The sequence below is a fragment of the Coregonus lavaretus genome, assembly GCF_964263955.1.
Source record: "Coregonus lavaretus genome assembly, contig: HAP1_SCAFFOLD_187, whole genome shotgun sequence".
Lineage (NCBI taxonomy): Eukaryota > Metazoa > Chordata > Actinopteri > Salmoniformes > Salmonidae > Coregonus > Coregonus lavaretus.
The window spans coordinates 396,304-422,095 of record NW_028159222.1 but is presented as its reverse complement, the minus strand read 5'-3'; the positions used below and the strand labels follow the sequence as shown (position 1 = coordinate 422,095).

At 44.0% G+C, this 25,792-nt stretch overlaps 2 protein-coding genes across 2 annotated transcripts in view; one reads left to right on the top strand and one right to left on the bottom strand.

Moving 5' to 3' along the window:
• Positions 1 to 14,570: 14,570 nt before the first annotated feature.
• On the top strand, positions 14,571 to 19,657 carry LOC311123167 (CD226 antigen-like; the record flags this gene model as incomplete). Its single annotated transcript, XM_084197430.1, has 6 exons — positions 14,571 to 14,634; positions 16,635 to 16,967; positions 17,166 to 17,213; positions 18,397 to 18,434; positions 19,417 to 19,493; positions 19,639 to 19,657. 6 exons carry the CDS (start codon positions 14,571 to 14,573, stop codon positions 19,655 to 19,657), a joined length of 579 nt encoding a protein of 192 aa, XP_084053556.1.
• A 3,411-nt stretch (positions 19,658 to 23,068) lies between these two features.
• Positions 23,069 to 25,792, bottom strand: part of LOC311123169 (docking protein 6-like) — a gene marked incomplete at its 3' end in the record, with an annotated part of 47,629 nt that continues 44,905 nt past the window's right edge. The window contains exon 7 of the mRNA XM_084197432.1: positions 23,069 to 23,226. Within this exon, the coding sequence (XP_084053558.1) occupies positions 23,069 to 23,226 (158 nt within the window). The remainder of the gene's footprint in view (positions 23,227 to 25,792) is intronic.

Here is a 25,792-nt window from a genome sequence, read left to right as displayed (position 1 = left end):
TTGCCGTGCGGTAGCAGAGAGAACAGTCTATGACTAGGGTGGCTGGAGTCTTTGACAATTTTGAGGGCCTTCCTCTGACACCGCCTGGTATAGAGGTCCTGGATGGCAGGGAGCTTTGCCCCAGTGATGTACTGGGCCGTACGCACTACCCTCTGTAGTGCCTTGCGGTCAGAGGCCAAGCAGTTGCCATACCAGGCGGTGATGCAACCAGTCAGGATGCTCTCGATGGTGCAGCTGTAGAATTTTTTGAGGATCTGAGGACCCATGCCAAATCTTTTTAGTCTCCTGAGGGGGAATAGGCTTTGTCGTGCCCTCTTCACGACTGTCTTGGTGTGTTTGGACCATGATAGTTCGTTGGTGATGTGGACACCAAGGAACTTGAAGCTCTCAACCTGTTCCACTACAGCCCCGTCGATGAGAATGGGGGCGTGCTCAGTCCTCTTTTTTTTCCTGTAGTCCACAATCATCTCCTTTGTCTTGGTCACGTTGAGGGAGAGGTTGTTGTCCTGGCACCACACGGCCAGATCTCTGACCTCCTCCCTATAGGCTGTCTCATCGTTGTCGATGATCAGGCCTACCACTGTTGTGTCGTCGGCAAACTTAATGATGGTGTTGGAGTCGTGCCTGGCCATGCAGTCATGGGTGAACAGAGAGTACAGGAGGGGACTGAGCACGCACCCCTGAGGGGCCCCCGTGTTGAGGATCAGTGTGGCAGATGTGTTGTTACCTACCCTTACCACCTGGGGGCGGCCCGTCAGGAAGTCCAGGATCCAGTTGCAGAGGGAGGTGTTTAGTCCCAGGATCCTTAGCTTAGTGATGAGCTTAGAGGTGAGCTTAAAGTGTTGAACATCATGGCTATTAATAGCATTACTTCACCAAATTACAGAATTATATACTAGACATTAGGCATATATTTGGAACAGAAAATAAAAGTATTAACCTGTTCAACAAGATTTGAAAATAACTGTTCTGTTCTGGAACACTAGAGATCACTTTCGTTTCCCGTTCTGTTTCCGTTCTTTAAAAAATGACCTTTTTCAATTCTGTTCCCTAAACAGGTTCCAACCCCTGCTAGAGCAGAAATGGTCCTGTCTGAAGTGGTGGACTTTTACCCTGTTTCTGTTTCCTGTCTGAAGTGGTGGACTTTAACCCTGTTTCTGTTTCCTGTCTGAAGTAATGGACTTTAACCCTGTTTCTGTTTCCTGTCTGAAGTGGTGGACTTTAACCCTGTTTCTGATCCTGTCTGAAGTGATGGACTTTAACCCTGTTTCTGATCCTGTCTGAAGTGGTGGACTTAACCCTGTTTCTGTTTCCTGTGAGCTGGAAACTCAAAACACACTACACGAATGCCAGGAGGTAACTGGGGACAGATACATCATTTAGTACCAATGTAAGACTCAAATGATCACACCTCTGCTGTATGTTGGTCTAGTGAGAGCTTGTCTGAAGAAAACAGATTGTGTAGGAGGGTTTTGGCCCATGAGAAACCGATGCCCTGTGGTTGAGATGGTAGCAGATTGGAAAGGGATAAGAAGTGGGCGATTTCATGATTTCACTTTGGAGGAAATATGTTGTTTTCACATATACCCACTGATTGCTCTACCTTAAAGATAACATCTGATTCCATTAGGAGTGTACAATGCTTTGAGATGTGTGTACGTACCAACGAGTGCACCTGTGTGTCATCCCCTAGGTCCTGACCCTGTTCCAGTTCTGTCCTCACGCTTGATACCAAAGACTTGGATAAGAAACTCCTTTTTGGGATATAGGCCTATAGGATTCTCAACAGACCTAACCATAGACAACATAATGTTTCCATGGACTGGAAGTCATTGGTTACAACAGGTTTTGTACAATTCTAAGGGCAGCATTACATGGCATTATAAGTCAGGCTGCTTTCCAGCTGAATGAATCATAATGAAGTGATGTTCAGTGTTCTGTCGTCATCTGAAGACATAGTTAAAAGTGTATTAAGATCCCAAATGGAAGCTCATTAATGGTAGTCTATTCACACCGGTCCTGTGGTGATCTCTTATTTAATGAAGGACTCTTCAGCGCCTCAGCTTGTACATAGATATACACTGTAGTGTGTGTGTGTGTGTGTGTGTGTGTGTGTGTGTTATCTGGGCCTTTCTTCAGACTGTGGTACGGTGTGTGCGTGTGTGTGTGTGCTGGACAGACGTGTTGATGCTGCTGGCTACTGTGAGGAGGGATCTCCTCATCTGTCTCTGCCCCCTACCCATCTGTCTCTGCAGCCTACCCATCTGTCTCTGCACCCTACCCATCTGTCTCTGCAGCCTTCCCATCTGTCTCTGCACCCTACCCATCTGTCTCTGCACCCTACCCATCTGTCTCTGCCCCCTACCCATCTGTCTCTGCAGCCTACCCATCTGTCTCTGCAGCCTACCCATCTGTCTCTGCAGCCTACCCATCTGTCTCTGCAGCCTACCCATCTGTCTCTGCAGCCTACCCATCTGTCTCTGCAGCCTACCCATCTGGCTCTGCCCCCTACCCATCTGTCTCTGCACCCTACCCATCTGTCTCTGCAGCCTACCCATCTGTCTCTGCACCCTACCCATCTGTCTCTGCCCCCTACCCATCTGTCTCTGCAGCCTACCCATCTGTCTCTGCAGCCTACCCATCTGTCTCTGCCCCCTACCCATCTGTCTCTGCACCCTACCCATCTGTCTCTGCCCCCTACCCATCTGTCTCTGCCCCCTACCCATCTGTCTCTGCAGCCTACCCATCTGTCTCTGCACCCTACCCATCTGTCTCTGCACCCTACCCATCTGTCTCTGCAGCCTACCCATCTGTCTCTGCAGCCTACCCATCTGGCTCTGCAGCCTACCCATCTGGCTCTGCAGCACTGGGGAGATGCTGCAACACATTCACAGGTGTATGTTGGAAATGTTTGAGGAACTCAGGGAGCATGCAATATGTCCGTCCCTCCCTCCTCCTTCCTCCTCCTTTCTTCCTCCCTCTTCTACTTCCTCCTCTCTCCCTCCTCCGCCTCCTCCTCTTTCCTCTCTGTGTCTAATGGGGCTGCAGGGAAATCTGATGAGCCCTGTGAAAGATTAATGCTGAGCTGTGTGTGTGTCTGTGTGTGTGATTGATTACAGTGTGTGTTTTGTAGTCAGAAGTGCATGAGGCGTGAATGAGTCTCAAGCAGTCTGTTTCAAGGGATTTAATGATTTGGTTTTACTGGGCTCCATGATGTTGATTAATTCATTCAAATGTAAAACATCCACTAATCATTCACTCTTTCCCTCCTCTTATCCTGCTGTGTGTCTTTGGGTGTGTGTTTGTGTGCGTGCGTGCATGCATGTGTGCTCATCCACTGCATGTGTGTTAATCTGTGTCTGTATCTGTGTCTACCTCCAGCCACGTTGTCGGTGTGTGTGACCCAGACATCTAGTGACCCTGTGTGTCATCCTGTCTGAGGTCAAGAGACTGACCATAGAGGTCACCACCCTGAACCCTGACCCCCAGCTGAGGCCCTGAACGGCGCCTCCGGTCGACAGCTCTGGAAACTACTGCTGCAAGACACACTTTGATTGGTCTAGAGCTCTGAGATATTGGATAGGTGAAAATGCTGTCAATACTGTGTGATAGTGGATGTCACGTTTTGCATCACCTGTTGCATTGTCTTTGTGTTTGGAGAAGCGTGTCTTTCAGGACCCCATAAAGAAAAAGACCGCTGAAGCCCTTATACAGTGAGGGAAAAAAGTATTTGATCCCCTGCTGATTTTGTACGTTTGCCCACTGACAAAGAAATGATCAGTCTATAATTTTAATGGTAGGTTTATTTGAACAGTGAGAGACAGAATAACAACAACAAAATCCAGAAAAACGCATGTCAAAAATGTTATACATTGATTTGCATTTTAATGAGGGAAATAAGTATTTGACCCCCTCTCAATCAGAAAGATTTCTGGCTCCCAGGTGTCTTTTATACAGGTAACGAGCTGAGATTAGGAGCACACTCTTAAATGGAGTGCTCCTAATCTCAGTTTGTTACCTGTATAAAAGACACCTGTCCACAGAAGCAATCAATCAATCAGATTCCAAACTCTCCACCATGGCCAAGACCAAATAGCTCTCCAAGGATGTCAGGGACAAGATTGTAGACCTACACAAGGCTGGAATGGGCTACAAGACCAGAAGGTGACAACAGTTGGTGCGATTATTCGCAAATGGAAGAAACACAAAAGAACTGTCAATCTCTCTCAGCCTGGGGCTCCATGCAAGATCTCACCTCGTGGAGTTGCAACGATCATGAGAACGGTGAGGAATCAGCCCAGAACTACACGGGAGGATCTTGTCAATGATCTCAAGGCAGCTGGGACCATAGTCACCAAGAAAACAATTGATAACACACTACGCCGTGAAGGACTGAAATCCTGCAGCGCCCGCAAGGTCCCCCTGCTCAAGAAAGCACATATACATGCCCGTCTGAACTTTGCCAATTAACATCTGAATGATTCAGAGGAGAACTGGGTGAAAGTATTGTGGTCAGATGAGACCAAAATGGAGCTCTTTGGCATCAACTCAACTCGCCGTGTTTGGAGGAGGAGGAATGCTGCCTATGACCCCAAGAACACCATCCCCACCGTCAAACATGGAGGTGGAAACATTATGCTTTGGGGGTGTTTTTCTGCTAAGGGGACAGGACAACTACGATGGATGGGGCCATGTACCGTCAAATCTTGGGTGAGAACCTCCTTCCCTCAGCCAGGGCATTGAAAATGGGTCGTGGATGGGTATTCCAGCATGACAATGACCCAAAACACACGGCCAAGGCAACAAAGGAGTGGCTCAAGAAGAAGCACATTAAGTTCCTGGAGTGGCCTAGCCAGTCTCCAGACCTTAATCCCATAGAAAATCTGTAGAGGGAGCTGAAGGTTCGAGTTGCCAAAAGTCAGCCTTGAAACCTTAATGACTTGGAGAAGATCTGCAAAGAGGAGTGGGACAAAATCCCTCCTGAGATGTGTGCAAACCTGGTGGCCAACTACAAGAAATGTCTGACCTCATTGATTGCCAACAAGGGTTTTGCCACCAAGTACTAAGTCATGTTTTGCAGAGGGGTCAAATACTTATTTCCCTCATTAAAATGCAAATCAATTTATAACATTTTTGACATGCGTTTTTTTGGATTTTTTTGTTGTTATTCTGTCTCTCACTGTTCAAATAAACCTATCATTAAAATTATAGACTGATCATGTCTTTGTCAGTGGGCAAACGTACAAAATCAGCAGGGGATCAAATAATTTTTTCCCTCACTGTAGCTCTTCTAGCATGCAGCCCCACTGCTCAGAACAATACTGCTAAAGGAACTGGAACACACTGCTCAGAACCATACTGCTAATGGAACTGGAACACACTGCTCAGAACCATACTGCTAAAGGAACTGGAACACACTGCTTAGAACCATACTGCTAAAGGAACTGGAACACACTGCTCAGAACCATACCGCTAAAGGAACTGGAACACACTGCTCAGAACCATACTGCTAAAGGAAATGGAACACACTGCTCAGAACCATACTGCTAAAGAACTGGAACACACTGCTCAGAACCATACTGCTAAAGGAACTGGAACACACTGCTCAGAACCATACCGCTAAAGGAACTGGAACACACTGCTCAGAACCATACTGCTAAAGGAACTGGAACACACTGCTCAGAACCATACTGCTAAAAGAACTGGAACACACTGCTCAGAACCATACTGCTAAAGGAACTGGAACACACTGCTCAGAACCATACTGCTAAAGAACTGGAACACACTACTCATAACCATACTGCTAAAGGAACTGGAACACACTGCTCAGAACCATACTGCTAAAGAACTGGAAAACAATACTCAGAACCATACTGCTAAAGGAACTGGAACACACTGCTCAGAAACATACTGCTAAAGAACTGGAACACACTGCTCAGAACCATACCGCTAAAGGAACTGGAACACACTGCTCAGAACCATACTGCTAAAGGAACTGGAACACACTGCTCAGAACCATACTGCTAAAGAAACTGGAACACACTGCTCAGAACCATACTGCTAAAGTACTGGAACACAATGCTCAGAACCATACCGCTAAAAGAACTGGAACACACTGCTCAGAACCATACAGCTAAAGGAACTGGAACACACTGCTCAGAACCATACTGCTAAAGGAACTGGAACACACTGCTCAGAACCATACTGCTAAAGGAACTGGAACACACTGCTCAGAACCATACCGCTAAAGGAACTGGAACACACTGCTCAGAACCATACTGCTAAAGGAACTGGAACACACTGCTCAGAACCATACTGCTAAAGGAACTGGAACACACTGCTCAGAACCATACTGCTAAAGAACTGGAACACACTGCTCAGAACCATACTGCTAAAAGAACTGGAACACACTGCTCAGAACCATACCGCTAAAGGAAGTAGAACACACTGCTCAGAACCATACCACTAAAGGAACTGGAACACACTGCTCAGAACCATACTGCTAAAGGAACTGGAACACACTGCTCAGAACCATACTGCTAAAAGAACTGGAACACACTGCTCAGAACCATACTGCTAAAGGAACTGGAACACACTGCTCAGAACCATACCGCTAAAGGAAGTAGAACACACTGCTCAGAACCATACCACTAAAGGAACTGGAACACACTGCTCAGAACCATACTGCTAAAGGAACTGGAACACACTGCTCAGAACCATACTGCTAAAAGAACTGGAACACACTGCTCAGTACCATACCGCTAAAGGAACTGGAACACACTGCTCAGTACCATACCGCTAAAGGAACTGGAACACACTGCTCAGAACCATACCGCTAAAGGAACTGGAACACACTGCTCAGAACCATACTGCTAAAGGAACTGGAACACACTGCTCAGAACCATACTGCTAAAGGAACTGGAACACACTGCTCAGAACCATACTGCTAAAGGAACTGGAACACACTGCTCAGAACCATACTGCTAAAGAACTGGAACACACTGCTCAGTACCATACTGCTAAAGGAACTGGAACACACTGCTCAGAACCATACCGCTAAAGGAACTGGAACACACTGCTCAGAACCATACCGCTAAAGGAACTGGAACACACTGCTCAGAACCATACTGCTAAAGGAACTGGAACACACTGCTCAGTACCATACCGCTAAAGGAACTGGAACACACTGCTCAGTATAGCTAATTTAACAGTAGGGTGGGATATCTACTACAGCCTCCCTGTATTGTACCGAAGCATGGCCTCTGCCAATAGGTCTGTACTTTTATGGAACAGGAGGTAATGCCAAAACAAGCCCTGCTCTGTCTACAGTACCCTGGGAGTTCTCTCTATCTCTCTGTCTCTGTGTGTAGCTATAGCTACATAACTCTGTGGAGCAGATGCAACAGATACAAAGACACCTCCACATGGAGTCAGTCAGAGCTGGCAGAGGAAGGAGGAAGGTGAGCCTTTACACACCAAACAACACCATAACACGTTTTTTTCATTCTCAGCCTTCAGATGATATGTGCTGTGTTGATGTACAGTAGGCTAATGTATGATCTAGACTGAAGAGATGGAGACTGATTCCTTATTGTTCCCAAAACTAGAAACCTATCTTCTCCCCTACCAGGAGGAGCGCTACATGAAGGAACCTATCTTCTCCCCGACCAGGAGGACAGCTACATGATGGAACCTATCTTCTCCCCCACCAGGAGGACAGCTACATGAAGGAACCTATATTCTCCCCCACCAGGAGGACAGCTACATGAAGGAACCTATCTTCTCCCCCACCAGGAGGACAGCTAAAATGAAGGAACCTATCTTCTCCCCCACCAGGAGGACAGCTACATGAAGGTACCTATCTTCTCCCCCACCAGGAGGACAGCTACATGAAGGAACATAAGATGTCTCTGGAAATCCTCAGGAACTGTCTTTACCACAACACCCAATCCAAAGTGAGAACCCTGCCCTTTTAATCCGCTCCTATTAGGTTTTTAATGAACGCCATTCTGCTGGTGCTGACTGTGTCTGAATGAGATTTAGCCCAAACGATGATGTCCCTGTTGATGCCTGAGAGGGTTTTTGTCCTCTTAAACATAAATGCAGAATGACTCGGCTGTATTGTGACGTCCACTCAACTGTAGTTACATCTGTATGGATATTGGGATGTTTAATTTACCGGCCATTTGAGAAATTTACCGGACTCATATGCATTGGGCGCATAACTCATTAGGTCGTCCACCCGTGTTGCTCAGAACAACAGAAATCACATTTAGATTATGGTCATCCATCTTAAAATAAAATGCAACTCCTGTAATGAAGCAGCTAATAAAATGTCATTTTCAAACATTTGCCAAAATGCAATTTGTGGGAAAAACACCATTCTAAACAGTGCACCTGATGAGAGCGGTTCCATATGTGACAGAGATCAAAACATTTTACAACTAGGATGGGTTGCTAATATGATTGGGATTGTGCCTTTGGCTTCTGGACAACGAAAGACAGTTGATATGAAAACCAATAGAACAGGAGAGAAATGTTATAGCAGCAGGATTTATAGGCTAAGGAAGTCAATGGAAAGAAATGTGTCAAAATTATATAATTACTCCTGTCTATACAGAAATACATTTTACCATTCAAAATACTTCACCAGGAAGCATGACAGCCACAGTGGAATCAAGGATCATGTACTTCTTTGCTGTGGATTGTTCCAAATCACAAGCTCAAATATGCCTATTTGGGAAGCCTACAATTTGGGCAGCGGGAGTGGCAATGGATTGTGCCTTTGGCTTCTGGACAACTAAAGAAAGTTGATATGAAAAACCAACAGACCAGGAGAGAAATGGCATATGAGGAAGTCTTTCATAGGCAGCGTGAGATAAAAGGCCTAGCTGATTATTGAGTTGCCACTGTCAGGTGAAAAGCATCTCAAATATGTGTGAAGATAATGTGTCTTGAGTCTCATTTAAAATGTTGAGACAAGAAGAAGGGGAGGGGTGAGTGGCAACGATAGCCTATGGGTGTCTCTCTCTCCAGAATGCATGCGCTCAGCTCTCCAGAATGCATGCGCTCAGCTCTCCAGAATGCATGCGCTCAGCTCTCCAGAATGCATGCGCTCAGCTCTCCAGAATGCATGCGCTCAGCTCTCCAGAATGCATGCGCTCAGCTCTCCAGAATGCATGCGCTCAGCTCTCCAGAATGCATGCGCTCAGCTCTCCAGAATGCATGCGCTCAGCTCTCCAGAATGCACTCAGCTGTCTCCCACCCATTCTTGCTCATTCATTGTTTCATTGTGTGAATTGTTTTTTCTTAAATTGTTTATTTTTTATCAACTCTCCCATTACAGCAGACAGGCTGAGTAGAGAGACAATTGAAATAACCCGAATGTTCATTATTTTCTACTGTTTTTGTTTGTCTGCTTCGTGTATTTTTACTTATGAAAGTTATAGTCCTACTGCTGCATTGGCCTATAGGCTATGAGTTCCATGCGCTCATTTCTTTAGCCGCCAATGGATCACGGTGGTATCAATGCGTCCACATGGCAGGTGCTCTCCCATTAGTTACATTCAAACTTTTAGATTTTTATCACTTTAATTCAGATTTTTATGATTAACCACGTGACGATGATTTTGAGAAACAAAAACATTATTATTGAAATGAAACTGTTCCACGAAAATGAGCATATGAAAATGATAACTGGCCATTATAAATGGTTGGATAATATAATAATATGCCATTTAGCAGACGCTTTTATCCAAAGCGACTTACAGTCGTGCGTGCATACATTTTTTTTGTGTATGGGTGGTCCCGGGGATCGAACCCACTACCTTGGCGTTACAAGCGCCGTGCTCTACCAGCTGAGCTACAGAGGACCACATGGATAATATCGTAAGCGTTCCCCAACTTGAAATACACACGCCATCTATGAAGTCTTTATAAAAGTATTGCAGCCATGTTTCCATGGTCTGATTTTGCCTATAGGCTACTTTGGAGCAACGTAAGACATGCATCATCATATGTAGTAAAACATTCAGGTTTCAAAACAATGAAGTATGTTTTCAAAATGCATCCTGCCTCCAGCTCACACTGTAAATGGTGGGTGAATGGGCGCTGATAGCCTGTTGCCTGCACTTGAATGGTGAATGGGAGATGCGCTTCAATTACCAGTCATTTAGCAGACACTCTTATCCAGAGCCACTTACAGTAGTGAGTCATTTAGCAGACGCTCTTATCCAGAGCCACTTACAGTAGTGAGTCATTTAGCACACGCTCTTATCTAGAGCCTCTTACAGTAGTGAGTCATTTAGCACACGCTCTTATCCAGAGCCACTTACAGTAGTGAGTCATTTAGCACACGCTCTTATCCAGAGCCACCTACAGTAGTGAGTCATTTAGCACACGCTCTTATCCAGAGCCACTTACAGTAGTGAGTCATTTAGCAGATGACCTGGCCCTCCAGAAGGTAACAATGTGATTGTTGACGGTGTCAATGTGGGTGCTGTTTTTTTTTTTACTGTCTTGACTGTAAATTCTGTAAGTTGAGTCTCTTTGCACATTGAGTCACTTTTGTTTTCACTTTGCAGTTTTAGTTGATTTTCAGGCTTTAACAAAGCTCCTCTCTATTTCAGGTCTCTTTCTCAATTTCACTCAAAACCTGAATCAAAATGTTCAGTCTCTCTCTCTCTCTCGCTCTCTCGCAGGTTGTTTTTTTCTCTACAGAGTAACTTCCTGCAGCCGTTCCTGTCGTTGCCTGTCACTAAGCCAGGTAGTAAGACGAGTCCCAGTGCAGGGGGGCTGGTGGGGCTCTGGCTGAGGCTGCTCCTGAGGACAACCAGCAGAGTGTCCTGAGGCTGACTGGAGCTCTGGACCTCCTCGCCGTCCTGGCCACCACGCAGCCACTCCAACGCCACCATGGCAACGAGAGCAGGCCCGTCACGGCGGCGTACCACGCCCTTCTCATCTTACACAATGTCTGCTTCAGCTGCGCTAACAAACCCACACAGTAATGAATGGAGAGAGAGAGCGGGAAATGTTAGCCCCAAGCAACTTGACACACCAACCAGCCCCGCTCATAGCAGACTAGGGAGGGAACAGTATTTGGTTATTAATAGAACCTGTGTTTATACGTGGTTCAATTGCATTGTTCCTACCCTTTGCATTATTTTTAAAGATTCATACGAAACTCCATCAGATGACATCTCAGGGGGCTTCTTTGAAGTCATATTTCTGTTGTTTCCAGTGGAAAGGTGGGCTTCCTGTATGCTTGTATGATTGTATTTGTTATATAGTTGCCATGGCACCTAGTGGCATCCTAGGCAGAGAGGTAATGTAAATTCTGTACATATTTAATCGTTTTTTATGTAAATATTTGTACAAACTGTTTATTTGTCAATAGCTAAATGAGTGCAGATCAAGTATTGATGTCATGAATTAGATTCCTGCCCTTAAATTGATGAAAATCAGCATTGTCAACAAGCTAACTAATGTTAGCTAGCCGGTGTGTGTTTTCATTTGAATTACACCTACTGACTGGGTTGTTTTTCACCAACAGTGATCCAAGAGGATAGCCTGGTACCAGTCTCTTTAGCTAATCCACTCCCTGTACTCCATGTCATGTACCAAAAAGACTGGCCTTTCTGCCATCTTCAAATATGAACATTTGATAATTAACTCATAAAAGTCTAAGCCTTTGGGTGGGGGGGGGGGGGGGGGGTACTGGTTACCTTCAGACGAATCCCATGTGTAATAGTTTTGTAGGCCAAACCGTTCGGACACTACAGATGTATTTGTGTCTTATGGTCTGACAAACACCGCTTTAGCTCGGCCACCTTCCACCGCCATTGGCGGATGCAGTGGAAGTTGCTACCTCAAGTTGCTACCTCAAGTTGCTACCTCACGTCTAAATTCTCAAACAAAATTCATACTGCATTTCCAACCACAAAACGTCTTACTTTAGATTTTAAGCCTCAGAATACAAGAGCTTACCTAGCTAACAGATACATGTTTGTTTTGGACTTTGTTATACATTGTAAATCTATTTTCGAGGGTCCAAATGTTGTCATGGAAAATATTAATGTTATTTCCTACCAACAATGAGCAACTCTGCTATATATCCAGGGCATATTGAACGTTGAGAATGCCGAATGGCTAGTCTCTTTGGCAATGTCAAGGAGTGGAATGTTAGCTAAAGAGGCTGGTACGCAGACTACCAAGCAGAGGCTATGCATGCAGAGGTGGCAGTGGGCTGGCGTTTTCATTGCTCAAGGATACTTCTGAAGTAAGGAGTGGGCTGTACTCTGTGGGGAGTCCCAACACAGATAATCTGCAGACAGCGGAGACGCCCTGATGACATGGAGCTGCCTGCCTACCAGCCTACCCTTGGACATGCTGACCTGACCACCAGCTCCGACCGCCACCTCCGCTGACCAACTAGCTATGAGCTTCCAGATCCTCTCGTGACCGCGACTGCCCATCTGCTAGAGGCTTCAAGATGCACTCAAACAGACTTGATCTAGAAGCATTCAAACAGACAGACTTTCTGATCTAGCTACTGTTGTTTATAAGATATTTGGGATTCTGTCTGTAATGAAAAGCACTATAAAAGTTTAATACATTATCAGTAGTATTATTATTTGAAATGGAAGCTGACCACATTGTTACATAATCTCCTTTGATACTCTGTTCTAAACACTGCTGAACTGAAAGGTAACGCAGTGACAGTACAGGAAACTGTGTGGGTGTCTACAGAACTGGTCTTTCTCACATCTCACCCTCTGTAAAACCTGCTTCTCTTTTCTAATGATGTGTCATTGTATGAATGGGACATTTTTTGTATTGTCTTGTCGTGAATAGTACTGTACGTCCAACATTATTACATGTCCCTGCCCCGATAGATACCGCCCTGTATTTTACATTCATATTTGTAAATTTTTTAAAACTATTTATTGTTGTTGTTGTTGTTGTTGCATTGTCAAGAAGGAACTTGCAGGTAAGCTTTTCGTTGGACGATGTTAACCCTGCGTATCCCGTACATACGACTAATACAACTGGAATAGAGTGTTGGTGACATGTCTAGAGAGTAACACACAAACACTGTCCCTAACCACAAACACTGTCCCTAACCACAAACACTGTCCCTAACCACAAACACTGTCCCTAACCACAAACACTGTCCCTAACCACAAACACTGTCCCTAACCACAAACACTGTCCCTAACCTGCCTTCGTGATTCCTCATCTAAGGCCGAGACCACTCTGAAGTGTCCATGTGTCAGACTCAGGGTGGATGAAGCTTACATAGCTGTTAAAAAAGGTATGCTTTCCTCTACCTTGTTTATCATGGTATAATTCAGTTTATAGTGCAAGCTTGATACAGTAGATAATCTGATTATTTGTACACCTTTTTCTTTGATTTGTGTGATGTTTTTTTTGTATGTTTTGTACATGCTTTGGGGGATTAAATCGCAAATTAAAGTAAAGGGTAATGGGTTAAAAAGTCTGGTGCTTTAAGAACATACTATCATGATTCAGAATGACAGATTCGAAAACCCACTCTGAATGCGCTACCTTCCCTGAACCTACAGTATCAGACAACTCCAAGACATAGCCTAGAATATTTATATTATTCTCACTATATGGGACCTGTGTAGGAAAGGCTGTCACTTTCAGAGAGCTCATCAACAGTGGTGGAAACGGGGAGATGAGGTTTGTGGTGCGTCAACCCCCCAACACCACATTTCACTCAAACACACAGCTAGCCAGCGCTACTGCAAACTACACACAGAAAGTGGTGCTACAAACAAATAATTCCCAGTAGGGGATAAATAGATCTTCGTAATTACTAGTAAACCGTTTACAGGAGGCCACTGCAACACACAGCACCTCTGTGTAGTAGCCTAATAGCATAAACTAGCCGGACTGAGCTTGCCACCCACTGCAGCGCTAACCCTGCGCATAAAGTGTCCATCTGTGTAGAATGAGCTAACCCTGCGCATAAAGTGTCCATCTGTGTAGAATGAGCTAACCCTGCGCATAAAGTGTCCATCTGTGTAGAATGAGCGAACCATGGGTTAACATAAAGTGTCCATCTGTGTAGAATGAGCGAACCATGGGTTAACATAAAGTGTCCATCTGTGTAGAATGAGCGAACCATGGGTTAACATAAAGTGTCCATCTGTGTAGAATGAGCGAACCATGGGTTAACATAAAGTGTCCATCTGTGTAGAATGAGCGAACCATGGGTTAACATAAAGTGTCCATCTGTGTAGAATGAGCGAACCATGGGTTAACATAAAGTGTCCATCTGTGTAGAATGAGCGAACCATGGGTTAACATAAAGTGTGTCCCCCATGGCCCCTTCCCAGGGACTGAAGTGGATGTCTGCATCCCAAATGGCACCCTATTCCCTGTGTCATGCACTACTTTTTGACCAGAGCCCTAAGGTGCAATTTGGGACTTTTTTTTTTTCTTTTTTTTTTTCTCTGTAGCGAGAGATTCCAGCTAGCAGGAAGCGCAGCCCTGGTGCCTCTCATCTCACCAATGCAGCTTTCTTTGTGCAGCAGAGGGCCAAGATGGAGGCTGTACAAAAGGACCACTGGTACGCCACGGTACTCATCCTTGTCTTCAGTCTCACGGGTACAGTTATTTTAACAAGAAATGTTGATCAGGGATATAGAACTTGTTTGCATACTTGTACATAATGGATTATAAAGAAGAGGACTTGAAAGTGGTTGGTTTAGGTAGAAGTCAATTTTAGGCAGGCTATTAGTTGTCTTACATTTAGAAAAATGTAAGTTTACTGCTGTTAAAAGCCTCTTAACGTGGATCGTTATTACTGAAATATTCACCCAGTTGTGTTTTAGTATTTACTGAATTGTGACCGACCAGCTCGATTCGGTCTTATGTAGCAACATTTGAAATTGTGTTGTTTACGTTGGATAAAAGTAAAGACTCAGAGCTAGAAAATTGTTTGTCATGCACTACAGTTGAGGAACAATGAGAAAGTAATTCTGCTTTGAAAGTTGATAAACTTGTAACCCAAACTTGAAGACTGCTAGATATTAGATTACATTTTTATTTTTTTATTTTTTAGATTACAACTTTAAACACTGTTTCTCTCTGACTTATCATTGCCTTTATTATCACTGACCGTTTCCATAACAACCAGACACAGGTTTCCCAAACTGGTTGCACGTTTAGTTTTTTGCCTTAGCACTGCATAGCTGATACAAATAATAAAAGCTTGATGATGAGTTGGTTATTTGAATCAGCTGTGTAGTGCTAGGGCAAAAACCAAAACGTGCACCCAGGGGGGACCCGAATGAACGAGAACACCAACTATCTCATCATATTTCTTCAACTGTTAATTAGAAGACTCAAAACACCTCAGACACAGACTGTTAATGAGTTAGTCTTTAGATGGGCTGTGGGCAACATTCCCTTTTTATTCTAACAGGACAGGACTAATACTGCCAGAAGACACACTTCTTCTAAACCTGTCAGCATAGCTACCTCTCTAGGGGATTGTTGTTTTTGATTGGTTGTCTAGATGGAGGTCTGATTGAAGACCAACCTGTTTGATCATCAGCTATTGTCATTTCTGTTGATTTGCGTGTGGGCTCATATTATCCTAATTGGTGATACCCAGGGGAGAAACTCAAAAGAGGGAAATGTATGTGATGACTGCTTCATCTTCAACTGGAACATCTGACTCAGAACTCTGTGATGGGGACTCTTCGAGCCTCTGACTCAGAACTCCATGATGGGGGCTCTTCAAGCATCTGACTCAGAACTCCATGATGGGGGCTCTTCAAGCATCTGACTCAGAACTCCATGATGGGGGCTCTTCGAGCATCTGACTCAGAACTCCATGATGGAGGCTCTTCGAGCATCTGACTCAGAACTCCATGATGGGGGCTCTTCGAGCCTCTGACTCAGAACTCCATGATGGGGGCTCTTCGAGCCTCTGACTCAGAACTCCATGATGGGGGCTCTTCGAGCATCTGACTCAGAACTCCATGATGGGGGCTCTTCGAGCCTCTGACTCAGAACTCCATGATGGGGGCTCTTCGAGCCTCTGACTCAGAACTCCATGATGGGGGCTCTTCAAGCATCTGACTCAGAACTCCATGATGGGGGCTCTTCAAGCATGTGACTCAGAACTCCATGATGGGGGCTCTTCAAGCATCTGACTCAGAACTCCATGATGGGGGCTCTTCAAGCATCTGACTCAGAACTCCATGATGGGGACTCTTCAAGCATCTGACTCAGAACTCCATGATGGGGGCTCTTCAAGCATCTGACTCAGAACTCCATGATGGGGGCTCTTCAAGCATCTGACTCAGAACTCCATGATGGGGGCTCTTCGAGCATCTGACTCAGAACTCCATGATGGGGGCTTTTCTTAAGTGCTTTTCATTCATATTCTCCATGTCATAATTCCAGTGGTTAACTATGTACTAAGTGCTTAAACTCCATATTAATTTGATTACAGAGTTAAAACTAAGATGGATATAATCTTAGGTCACAAAATGAAGTTTATTGGGAATGACTCATATTCCTGAGGAACTGACCAGGTAAAAGTTGATCAATATAACACTGTACACGTATAAAAACATGTCCTCCAACCTGTCCAGGTTCTGTGCTGCAGACAAATGGTGTCACCACGGTGAAGCTGGAGGAGGGGATGGTTCTAGGGTGTGTGTGTCCGTGGGACGGGAACCTCAGCATGGTCTCCTGGACCAAACTGATCCGGTTAGAGAAGGTTCCTGTAGGCGTGTACCACCCTGTGTACGGAGTGTCCATCTCCCAGCCATACCAGAACAGGATCAAGTTCCTGAAGACCACACCCATGGACAGCAGTATCACCATCACTAACGTCACCCAAGAGGACGCTGGGCTCTACCAATGCTCTGTTCAAAGCTTCCCCAGTGGATCCTGGGCCAGAGATATATTGGTGGAGGACGCTGGTACTGTACAGGACTTCTTGTCTATTTTCATTTAGAATATGTTGTTTTCACTTGAAATAATCTAATGTAGTTTGTGACTAGCTCGTAACCAATGCTTTGATTGTTAATGGTGGGTCTTTTCTTGAAACTCAACATGTTATTACTATGTCATTATTATTTCAACTGTATTTTCTCTAACTTTGTTTAGTCTGTTCACAGATCAAGAAGAAACTGACATACACACCAGAGAACCAGAACCTAGCCCAGGTGAGAGGTCAGAATTCAAACATGATCCGGCCAGTTAGACATATGACATTGTACTTAGTTACTAATACAGTGAAAACACGCATTTAGTTGTGCAGTAACATTGTGACCTTGAAAGCCTGGGTAGAACAGTCCCCTGTGAAAGCAGACTTAGTTTCCATGGTGATGATGATCTAGACTTTGATGGTACACACGGTGAGAGGGACAGTGGCACAGGATGTGGTGCAGGCTGTTTGTGTGCAAAACAGAACTATTTATATTCTATATTCTCTGCGTGTGTGGGGAGAGGGGGATGTGGTTTACATCAGAGGTTAGCAAACGTATTTTGTGTAATGACCAACTAACGTGTTTGGAGTTTTCTTGTAACCCACCAAATTGACAAAAGGAATTACCTGTGACTCACCATTTTGGAAACATAGGTTTAGATACAAGTATCTAATGTACTCTTTTCTCCCATTATTCTCTCTTTTCTCCCTCCATCCTCCATTTTCACCCTCCGTTCTCTCTTTTCACCCTCCGTTCTCTCTTTTCTCCATCCGTTCTACCTTTTCTCCCTCCGTTCTCTCTTGTCTCCCTCCGTTCTCTCTTTTCACTCTCCGTTCTCTCTTTTCTCCCTCCGTCCTCCATTTTCTCCCTCTGTTCTCTCTTTTCACCCTCCGTTCTCTCTTTTCTCCCTCCGTTCTCTCTTTTCACCCTCCGTTCTCTCTTTTCTCCCTCCGTTCTCTCTTTTCACCCTCCGTTCTACCTTTTCTCCCTCCGTTCTCTCTTTTCTCCCTCCGTTCTCTCTTTTCTCCCTCCGTTCTACCTTTTCTCCCTCCGTTCTCTCTTTTCTCCCTCTGTTCTCTCTTTTCTCCCTCCGTTCTCTCTTATCACCCTCCGTTCTCTCTCTCCTCCCTCCGTTCTCCCTTTTCACCCTCCGTTCTCTCTTTTCTCCCTCCATTCTCTCTCTCCTCCCTCCGTTCTCTCTCTCCTCCCTCTGTTCTCTCTTTTCTCCCTCCGTTCTCTCTTTTCTCCCTCTGTTCTCTCTTTTCTCCCTCCGTTCTCTCTTATCACCCTCCGTTCTCTCTCTCCTCCCTCCGTTCTCCCTTTTCACCCTCCGTTCTCTCTTTTCTCCCTCCATTCTCTCTCTCCTCCCTCCGTTCTCTCTCTCCTCCCTCTGTTCTCTCTTTTCTCCCTCCTTTCTCAGTTGATTTCAGCCTGTCTGAGAATCTGATTTACATCTATGTTGGTGGCCTCTTAGTCCTGCTCTCTGTCATTCTAATACTGGTCGTTTGGCAGAGGTAAGCATTGACTTCCCCTACTCTTTCTTCATGCAGGGTCAATCTACAGCTATTTTTACTCTAGTTTAGTCTTGGTAAACTTTTTTTAAAAATATTCAGTGAACTCACATAGATGAATACATTAATTGAGGAAGGCCCCTTTCTACATATTGCCTTTTCACAGTCAAGCATTATTTGGATATGTGATCTGTATGTGATAAATATAAAAGTTCCACATATTCTTACTAGTAAAATACCTCTCCCAGACCATGCATTAGTCATCCCAGTTAAAGGTAAATAGGCTACTGGGAGTACTGTAGGTATTCATTTGTTAGGGTTTCTTCCTTCCATCCCTCCCTTCCCCTGCACCATGTCTGAATGGCAGGCTACCGTGCACTTTCATTTTGCTGTCATAGCGAAAAGGTTAAAGTGTAGGTGCTGTACTGTGCTATAGGATAGTGTGTGTGTGTGTGTGTGTGTGTGTGTGTGTGTGTGTGTGTGTGTGTGTGTGTGTGTGTGTGTGCGTGCCTGTGTGTGTTTCTCTGTCTATCTGTCTCTCTCTCTCTCTGACTCTCTGTGCCTCTCTCTCTCTCTCTTTGACTGTCTCTCTCTCTCTCGCTCTAACTCTGTCTCTCTCTCTGTTTCTCAGTCTCTCTCTCTGACTCTGTCTTACTCTCTGTCTATGTCTGTCTCTTCAGAAAGAAGAAGAGGAGAGAGGAGTACAGGATCAAATTGCAAAGAGCTCAGAGACAGGTAAAAATACAACATAATCTCTCGTCATTTCCTAATCATGTGGATACTGGATATTAACATAATAGTATTAGACCCATCATAGAGTATCCTCTTGTTTCCATGTATCAGAGCTTTTCCATAAATGTGGCACATCTCTAACACATCTCTAACATATCTCTAATATATATCATCTCTGATTTCTAATGTCTTTGTAGTCCTGCAACAACTCTCAGAACGTGCCTGTGTATGACAGGATGAGGAAGGAGACCAATCAGAGCGGAGATGGGCCAGTGTACGCCAACATACACACCATACATTCACACACTAAGAGGAAGAGATAGGGAGCAGAGCTGTGTCACAGACCCCTGTCTGACCTCTGACCTCAGAGCTCTGTTACAGACCCCTGTCTGACCTCTGACCTCGGTGCTGTGTTACAGACCCCTGTCTGACCTCTGACCTCGGTGCTGTGTTACAGACCCCTGTCTGACCTCTGACCTCGGTGCTGTGTTACAGACCCCTGTCACAGACCCCTGTCTGACCTCTGACCTCGGTGCTGTGTTACAGACCCCTGTCTGACCTCTGACCTCTGTTACAGACCCCTGTCTGACCTCTGACCTCTGTTACAGACCCCTGTCTGACCTCTGACCTCTGTTACAGACCCCTTGTCTGACCTCTGTTAATATATGGTTGTACTCAAAAACTATGCAACTCAATTACAATGTAATCCCTTGAAACATTGAAGGTTTGTTTAGATACAGTTCTGCCAATAATCAACTTGTAGCACGTATTGCATGAATACCATCAATATGTACAGTATTGTTGAAGGCTTCACATGCAGAAGTGATATAACATCATACAAGCAAACTGTCATTAAAAGCGTTCACCATTATAAACTATCACATTCTCTATTCCAATCCTCACAGTCGTCTCTAACTCAATCGTGTGACAACGAACAAAGCAATCATGCCGTGTCATCCTCAGGGAATGCTGTATTTCCTGGTTGTTATTATGCAGATTGAGTCCTGTGGGTTCTCATGGAAGTCATGGAATGTTATCATGGAATTTCTCTGACGCAAAATTATGATAATCAATTGAAACATTGTATGTTTTCTGCATCTAAGCCATAGATCAAATATTTATTCTCATTCTAACTGTAGAACCTACACTGAGTATTCAAAACATTAAGAACACCTGCTATTTCAATGACAGACTGACCAGATGAATCCATGTGAAAGCTATGATCCCTTATTGATGTCACCTGTTAAATCCACATATATCAGCGTACATGAAGGGGAGGAGACAGGTTAAAGAAGGATATTTAAGCCTTGAGACAATTGAGACATGGATTGTGCATGTGTGCCATTCAGAGGGTGAATTAGCAAGACAAAAAATGTAAGTGCCTTTGAACGGGGTATGGTAGTAGGTGCCAGGCGCACAGGTTTGTGTCAAGAACTGCAACGTTGCTGTTTTTTTCACACTCAACAGTTTCCCATGAGTATCAAGAATGGTCCACCACCCAAAGGACATCCAGCCAACTTGACACAACTGTTGAAAGCTTTGGAATCAACATGGGCCAGCATCCCTGTTGAACGCTTTCGCCACCTTGTAGAGTCCATGCCCCGATAAATTGAGGGGGTGCAACTCAATATTAGGAAGGTGTTCTTAATGTTATGTACACTCAGTGTATGTGAATGCTGTGATTAGAAATTATTCTGACTGTGTTGGACAAAATGCAATTCTATTCATAGCTAAGAATAAAATGGAGGTCTTGGGAATGAAAGATGTCTTGGGCTCTCAGCAAGAAGAGGAAGAGGAAGAATGAAGAATAATGGACAATGTGTATTGGGAATACAGGGTTTTAGTCTTGTCAATGTGTTAAGCCTACATCTGTACAATAGGTGCTGATACCGTCTGTTTCTCTGTGACCTCGTGTGAACTAAGTAAAACCAACTCTACTGTGTCATCAATTGGTATTTTCTAGGAGTGTTTGGCCGGGTTTAAATCAAAGGTGTGTTGTAGACAAGCGCATTGCACTTGACTTTTAAAGGTAATTTACGCTTCGCCGACATCCGCAGCGCTTGCCATGAATGCGTTCTCCGTGAACGTCTGCAAAATGGACTTTTAAAGCACATTGCAATGCGCCTTTGATTGAATCTCTGCCCTAGTTACTTTTTCACTAATCGTTTATCAGGTAGCCTATTGCAACTGCATTTAGACCTGTTGCATGTTGGGTAAATCGGTAGAACAAAGAAGATGCAAAATAAAAATAAAAAAACGTTATACTTTGACAGCATGTACATTCAATTTATTCTCTTACCTCATCAAAATAAAAACATATTACACACAGTATATACGTTTAGTGAGCGAACAAAGTAATCATACACTCAATGTATTAAAAGTGCTTTTAACAAATATTACGACAAAGTAAAAAGAAAACACAAATGCATGTAGCGTGTGATTATTTAGACATAAACATCAAACTAACATTGTGGTGGTAGGAACAGTGTGTAGTGTAGTGCCGGACGGAATACCTCCTGTCTATTCCTCTATTATATTCAAACAAAATGGCTGACATAAACAACAGGAGAAGGAAATGCAACGTGGAAAACAGTAAATGATGAACATCACAGAACAACCTGGAACTACTTTCTCTCCTTACCACAGTCGTATAAATACGCCAAACTAACTGGAACATTTTCCTCCCTTTACAGTTGTGTAAAATAGTTTGCTGTACAGTACTGAGTTTCACACAGTTACCATCGTAACAAATAGATAATGAGAACCTTTCGTAGAAGGGCACTTTCTTTGTTCATCCAACCCACGTTGAGGTTAAATATATTAACATATGTGTTAGGTAGAACTAAACAAACAGCTAATTCTGTGATCTAAATACATGCTATTCATGGTTATTATTTTATACTGTTTCTTGGACGTTTCTGGGATTCCATATAAACAAATCTACCGCTATGAAAATAAATAATCAAACTTTGACAAAATAATTCACTCAAGTGACTCAATAGGATAAACAGTGTTTTGACTAATATGCTCATCTGCGTACCTCAATAAATGCATTGTCTTTTCTTGTGAACGTTGACTTTGTGTTCTTGGAAACAGTGAATTGGTGGAAACTTGATCATTTCTCAGATAATGACAAGACAAAACATTTTAATACAAATTGACAAGACTATTTTCAGAATGTCTTGCTCCAGAGATGTACCGTAATCATGGCTAACATTGACAGACACGGACCCAGAGACAGAGGCCTGTGGGTGTCTGGTGCAGTGGTTTCACACTGCAGTTTGCATGCGTCACAAGGCACTTCATTCTGTGGCTGGAGGACAGGGCGCGAGGTCCGGAAAACATCAGCAGTCAGAACAGTTCTGAGGGCTCCACACAGAAGCCAAACAAACTGCTTGTTAACAAGGGTCGGAGTTAGATAGTCTAAGCCTATAGGCCTGTAAGTGCTACTCAGATTTGCTCATATTTTCATTGTATGGATTTGTTCATGCCTTTTGAAGTTGGGATGCTTTATAGATCTACACATACAGTATGTACAGACCTGTACTCGTGAACAAGCAGACCATTTTCAAATGGAGGGATGTGGTGCTTGTTGCAGGTGAACAGACTGAAACGGCCACAAATATTACAGAAAGGTAGAACAGATCTCCTTAATGAACGGGACCCAGCAAGGTGTCCCGCAATAATCCTTTCATAAGTATATATATATATATGTACCTGTCTACAATTAACACTATCATCGTAATGTATTAACATAAAATTATATTTTATACATTTTCCTATACATATTTCTACAGTCTTTCTAAAGTGTTGGAATGTCCAGTTTTTGGCCTGTTCTTAAGGTGCTTGTCATTGGAGCGTCACCTGGCTGCAGTGTGAGCCGTAGCCACCGGAGGGGGACAGTGCCTCTTCCTGGTGCTGTGAGGACTGCTCTTCTTCTGTCTGTTCAGAGAGGAAGCTGGGGAAGGTCTGTGCTCGGGTCATCAGGGTCATCGTCAGGCTAGTACCTGGAAACAGCAGAAGACTGTGGTGAGGAAGAGGGCCGTCTCTCTGACTACATCCCAACGTCCATACCAGTACATACCACAGGAGGTTGGGGGAAGATGGGCTCGTGGTAATGGCTGGAGCGGTATCAGTGGAATGGTATCAAATACATAAAACACACGGTTTCTATGTGTTTGATGCAATTCCATTCGTTCCTTTCCAGCCATTGTTATGAGCCTTCCTCCCCTCTCAGTAGTCTCCAGTGGTACTACATACATTGTTTCATTCTACAAAACAGCTAACTCTAGTCAAAACAGAGCAAGAAGATGTTTCCTTGGAGTGCATAGGCTTGCCCCCAGCATTGCTATTCAAAGAGACATGGGATGGGAGCCCGGTGAAATAAGACAGAGGGTTAAATGGTTACGGAGCCGTCTTACCAATATGTCAGAGGACAGAACAACAAAACACTATTTCAACTGGGATATAAAAAAACACACAATTACCCCTGGACAAAGGAACTCAATGACATATTTAAGTTAGCTGAGCTAGAAAACATATTTAGATACCAGTTACAATGAAATGTCAACGTGATCAGACACCAGTTAACCCTTACCTCCAAGGAAAAATGGGCAACTGACATATGGCTAAAACCAAAACACAGAACTTCTAACCAGATCGAAAATCCAGAAACATACGTCACCTGTCACCTAACAAGAAATCAAAGATCCTTGTGTGCCCAGTTGAGAACTGGGATACTGCCTCTGGCAATTTAAGTAGGTAGGTTCAATGCCATAGATGAAGAGTGTCTATGTACTGTCTGTGATTTAGTGGAGAGAATGAACTACACTTTTTTTTCCTTTTATGATGATTTAAGAGTAACCTTGTTAGAAAAAATGCAACGACAGAAACCAGAACTGTTCTGGAGTAGTGATGAAGAAAGACTTGAATGTCTTCAGAAAACAACGGTTCCTTGAATGCAAATTTTATTTCCAAAGCTTGGAAGACGAGACAAGATGAGTTGTATAATTAAAAGGTATTTGTTTTGGGTTTCAATAATTTTTCATTTCAGTAGGAGTGCAAATGTGTATCACAGGAGGTTGTTAGCACCTTAATTGGGGAGGACGGGCTTGTGGTAATGGCTGGAGCGGTATTAAATACATCAAATACATGGTTTCCAGGTTTTTGATGCCATTCCATTTGCTCCGTTCCGGACATTATTATGAGCCGTCCTCCCCTCAGCAGCCTCCTGTGATGCAAGTATGATCATTTTATTTGGATACAACAAATACAGTGTCTTATTTGGGCTGGGCACCCTGAAGATGCATGACACTATAATAATAACATGGGTATTGCAAGAGTCTGTCTTGTTTCGCCCCAACATGAAGCATAGAAGGTGTTGGTCTCATATCTCTTTATCAAATCTGAGAGTGTCTGTGTCTGTTGAAAACATTTGTTCACAACAACAGTTCCCAGTGTTTGCTTTGTTGTACTGTACAGCCATACATTTTTTACGTATTTCTCTGCACAACAAAACAACCTCAGGAAAAACTCCCCTCTTCCTTAATTCAAATGAATTATCAACATTACTTCAGACTTCCTGTTATTGGATATCTGTGGAAATAGGGATGTAAATGGATACTGTGTGGTGTTGTTCACTGACAATGGTCCTTAATAATGGATAGGAGTCAGCTAGTCTAGGAGTTAAGATGAGGACACCGTTCAGTACAGAGGACTGCTGATTGGATGTTGCTGACCAGAGAGGAAGTGGACAACTGTCAATATTTCATGAGGTCAAGTACTCTCTAGACCATCCAATCTAATAGGCCAAAGCAAAGCAATTACAGTACACAGGGTTGGGGGCAAGCAACTCTTGAGATGAACTGAAACTGAATTAATGAATTGCAAATCACCTGTTATGTTCTATGGTGCAGGTGTTCTATACTGCAGGTGTTCTATGGTGCAGGTGTTCTATACTGCAGGTGTTCTATGATGCAGGTGTTCTATGCTGCAAGTGTTCTATGGTGCAGGTGTTCTATACTGCAGGTGTTCTATACTGCAGGTGTTCTATGATGCAGGTGTTCTATGATGCAGGTGTACTATACTGCAGGTGTTCTATACTGCAGGTGTTCTATGGTGCAGGTGTTCTATACTGCAGGTGTTCTATACTGCAGGTGTTCTATACTGCAGGTGTTCTATACTGCAGGTGTTCTATGTTGCAGGTGTTCTATACTGCAGGTGTTCTATGGTGCAGGAGTTCTATACTGCAGGTGTTCTATACTGCAGGTGTTCTATGTTGCAGGTGTTCTATGCTGCAAGTGTTCTATGGTGCAGGTGTTCTATACTGCAGGTGTTCTATGCTGCAAGTGTTTTATGGTGCAGGTGTTCTATGGTGCAGGTGTTCTATACTGCAGGTGTTCTATACTGCAGGTGTTCTATGGTGCAGGTGTTCTATGGTGCAGGTGTTCTATACTGCAGGTGTTCTATACGGCAGGTGTTCTATACTGCAGGTGTTCTATACTGCAGGTGTTCTATGGTGCAGGTGTTCTATGGTGCAGGTGTTCTATGGTGCAGGTGTTCTATACTGCAGGT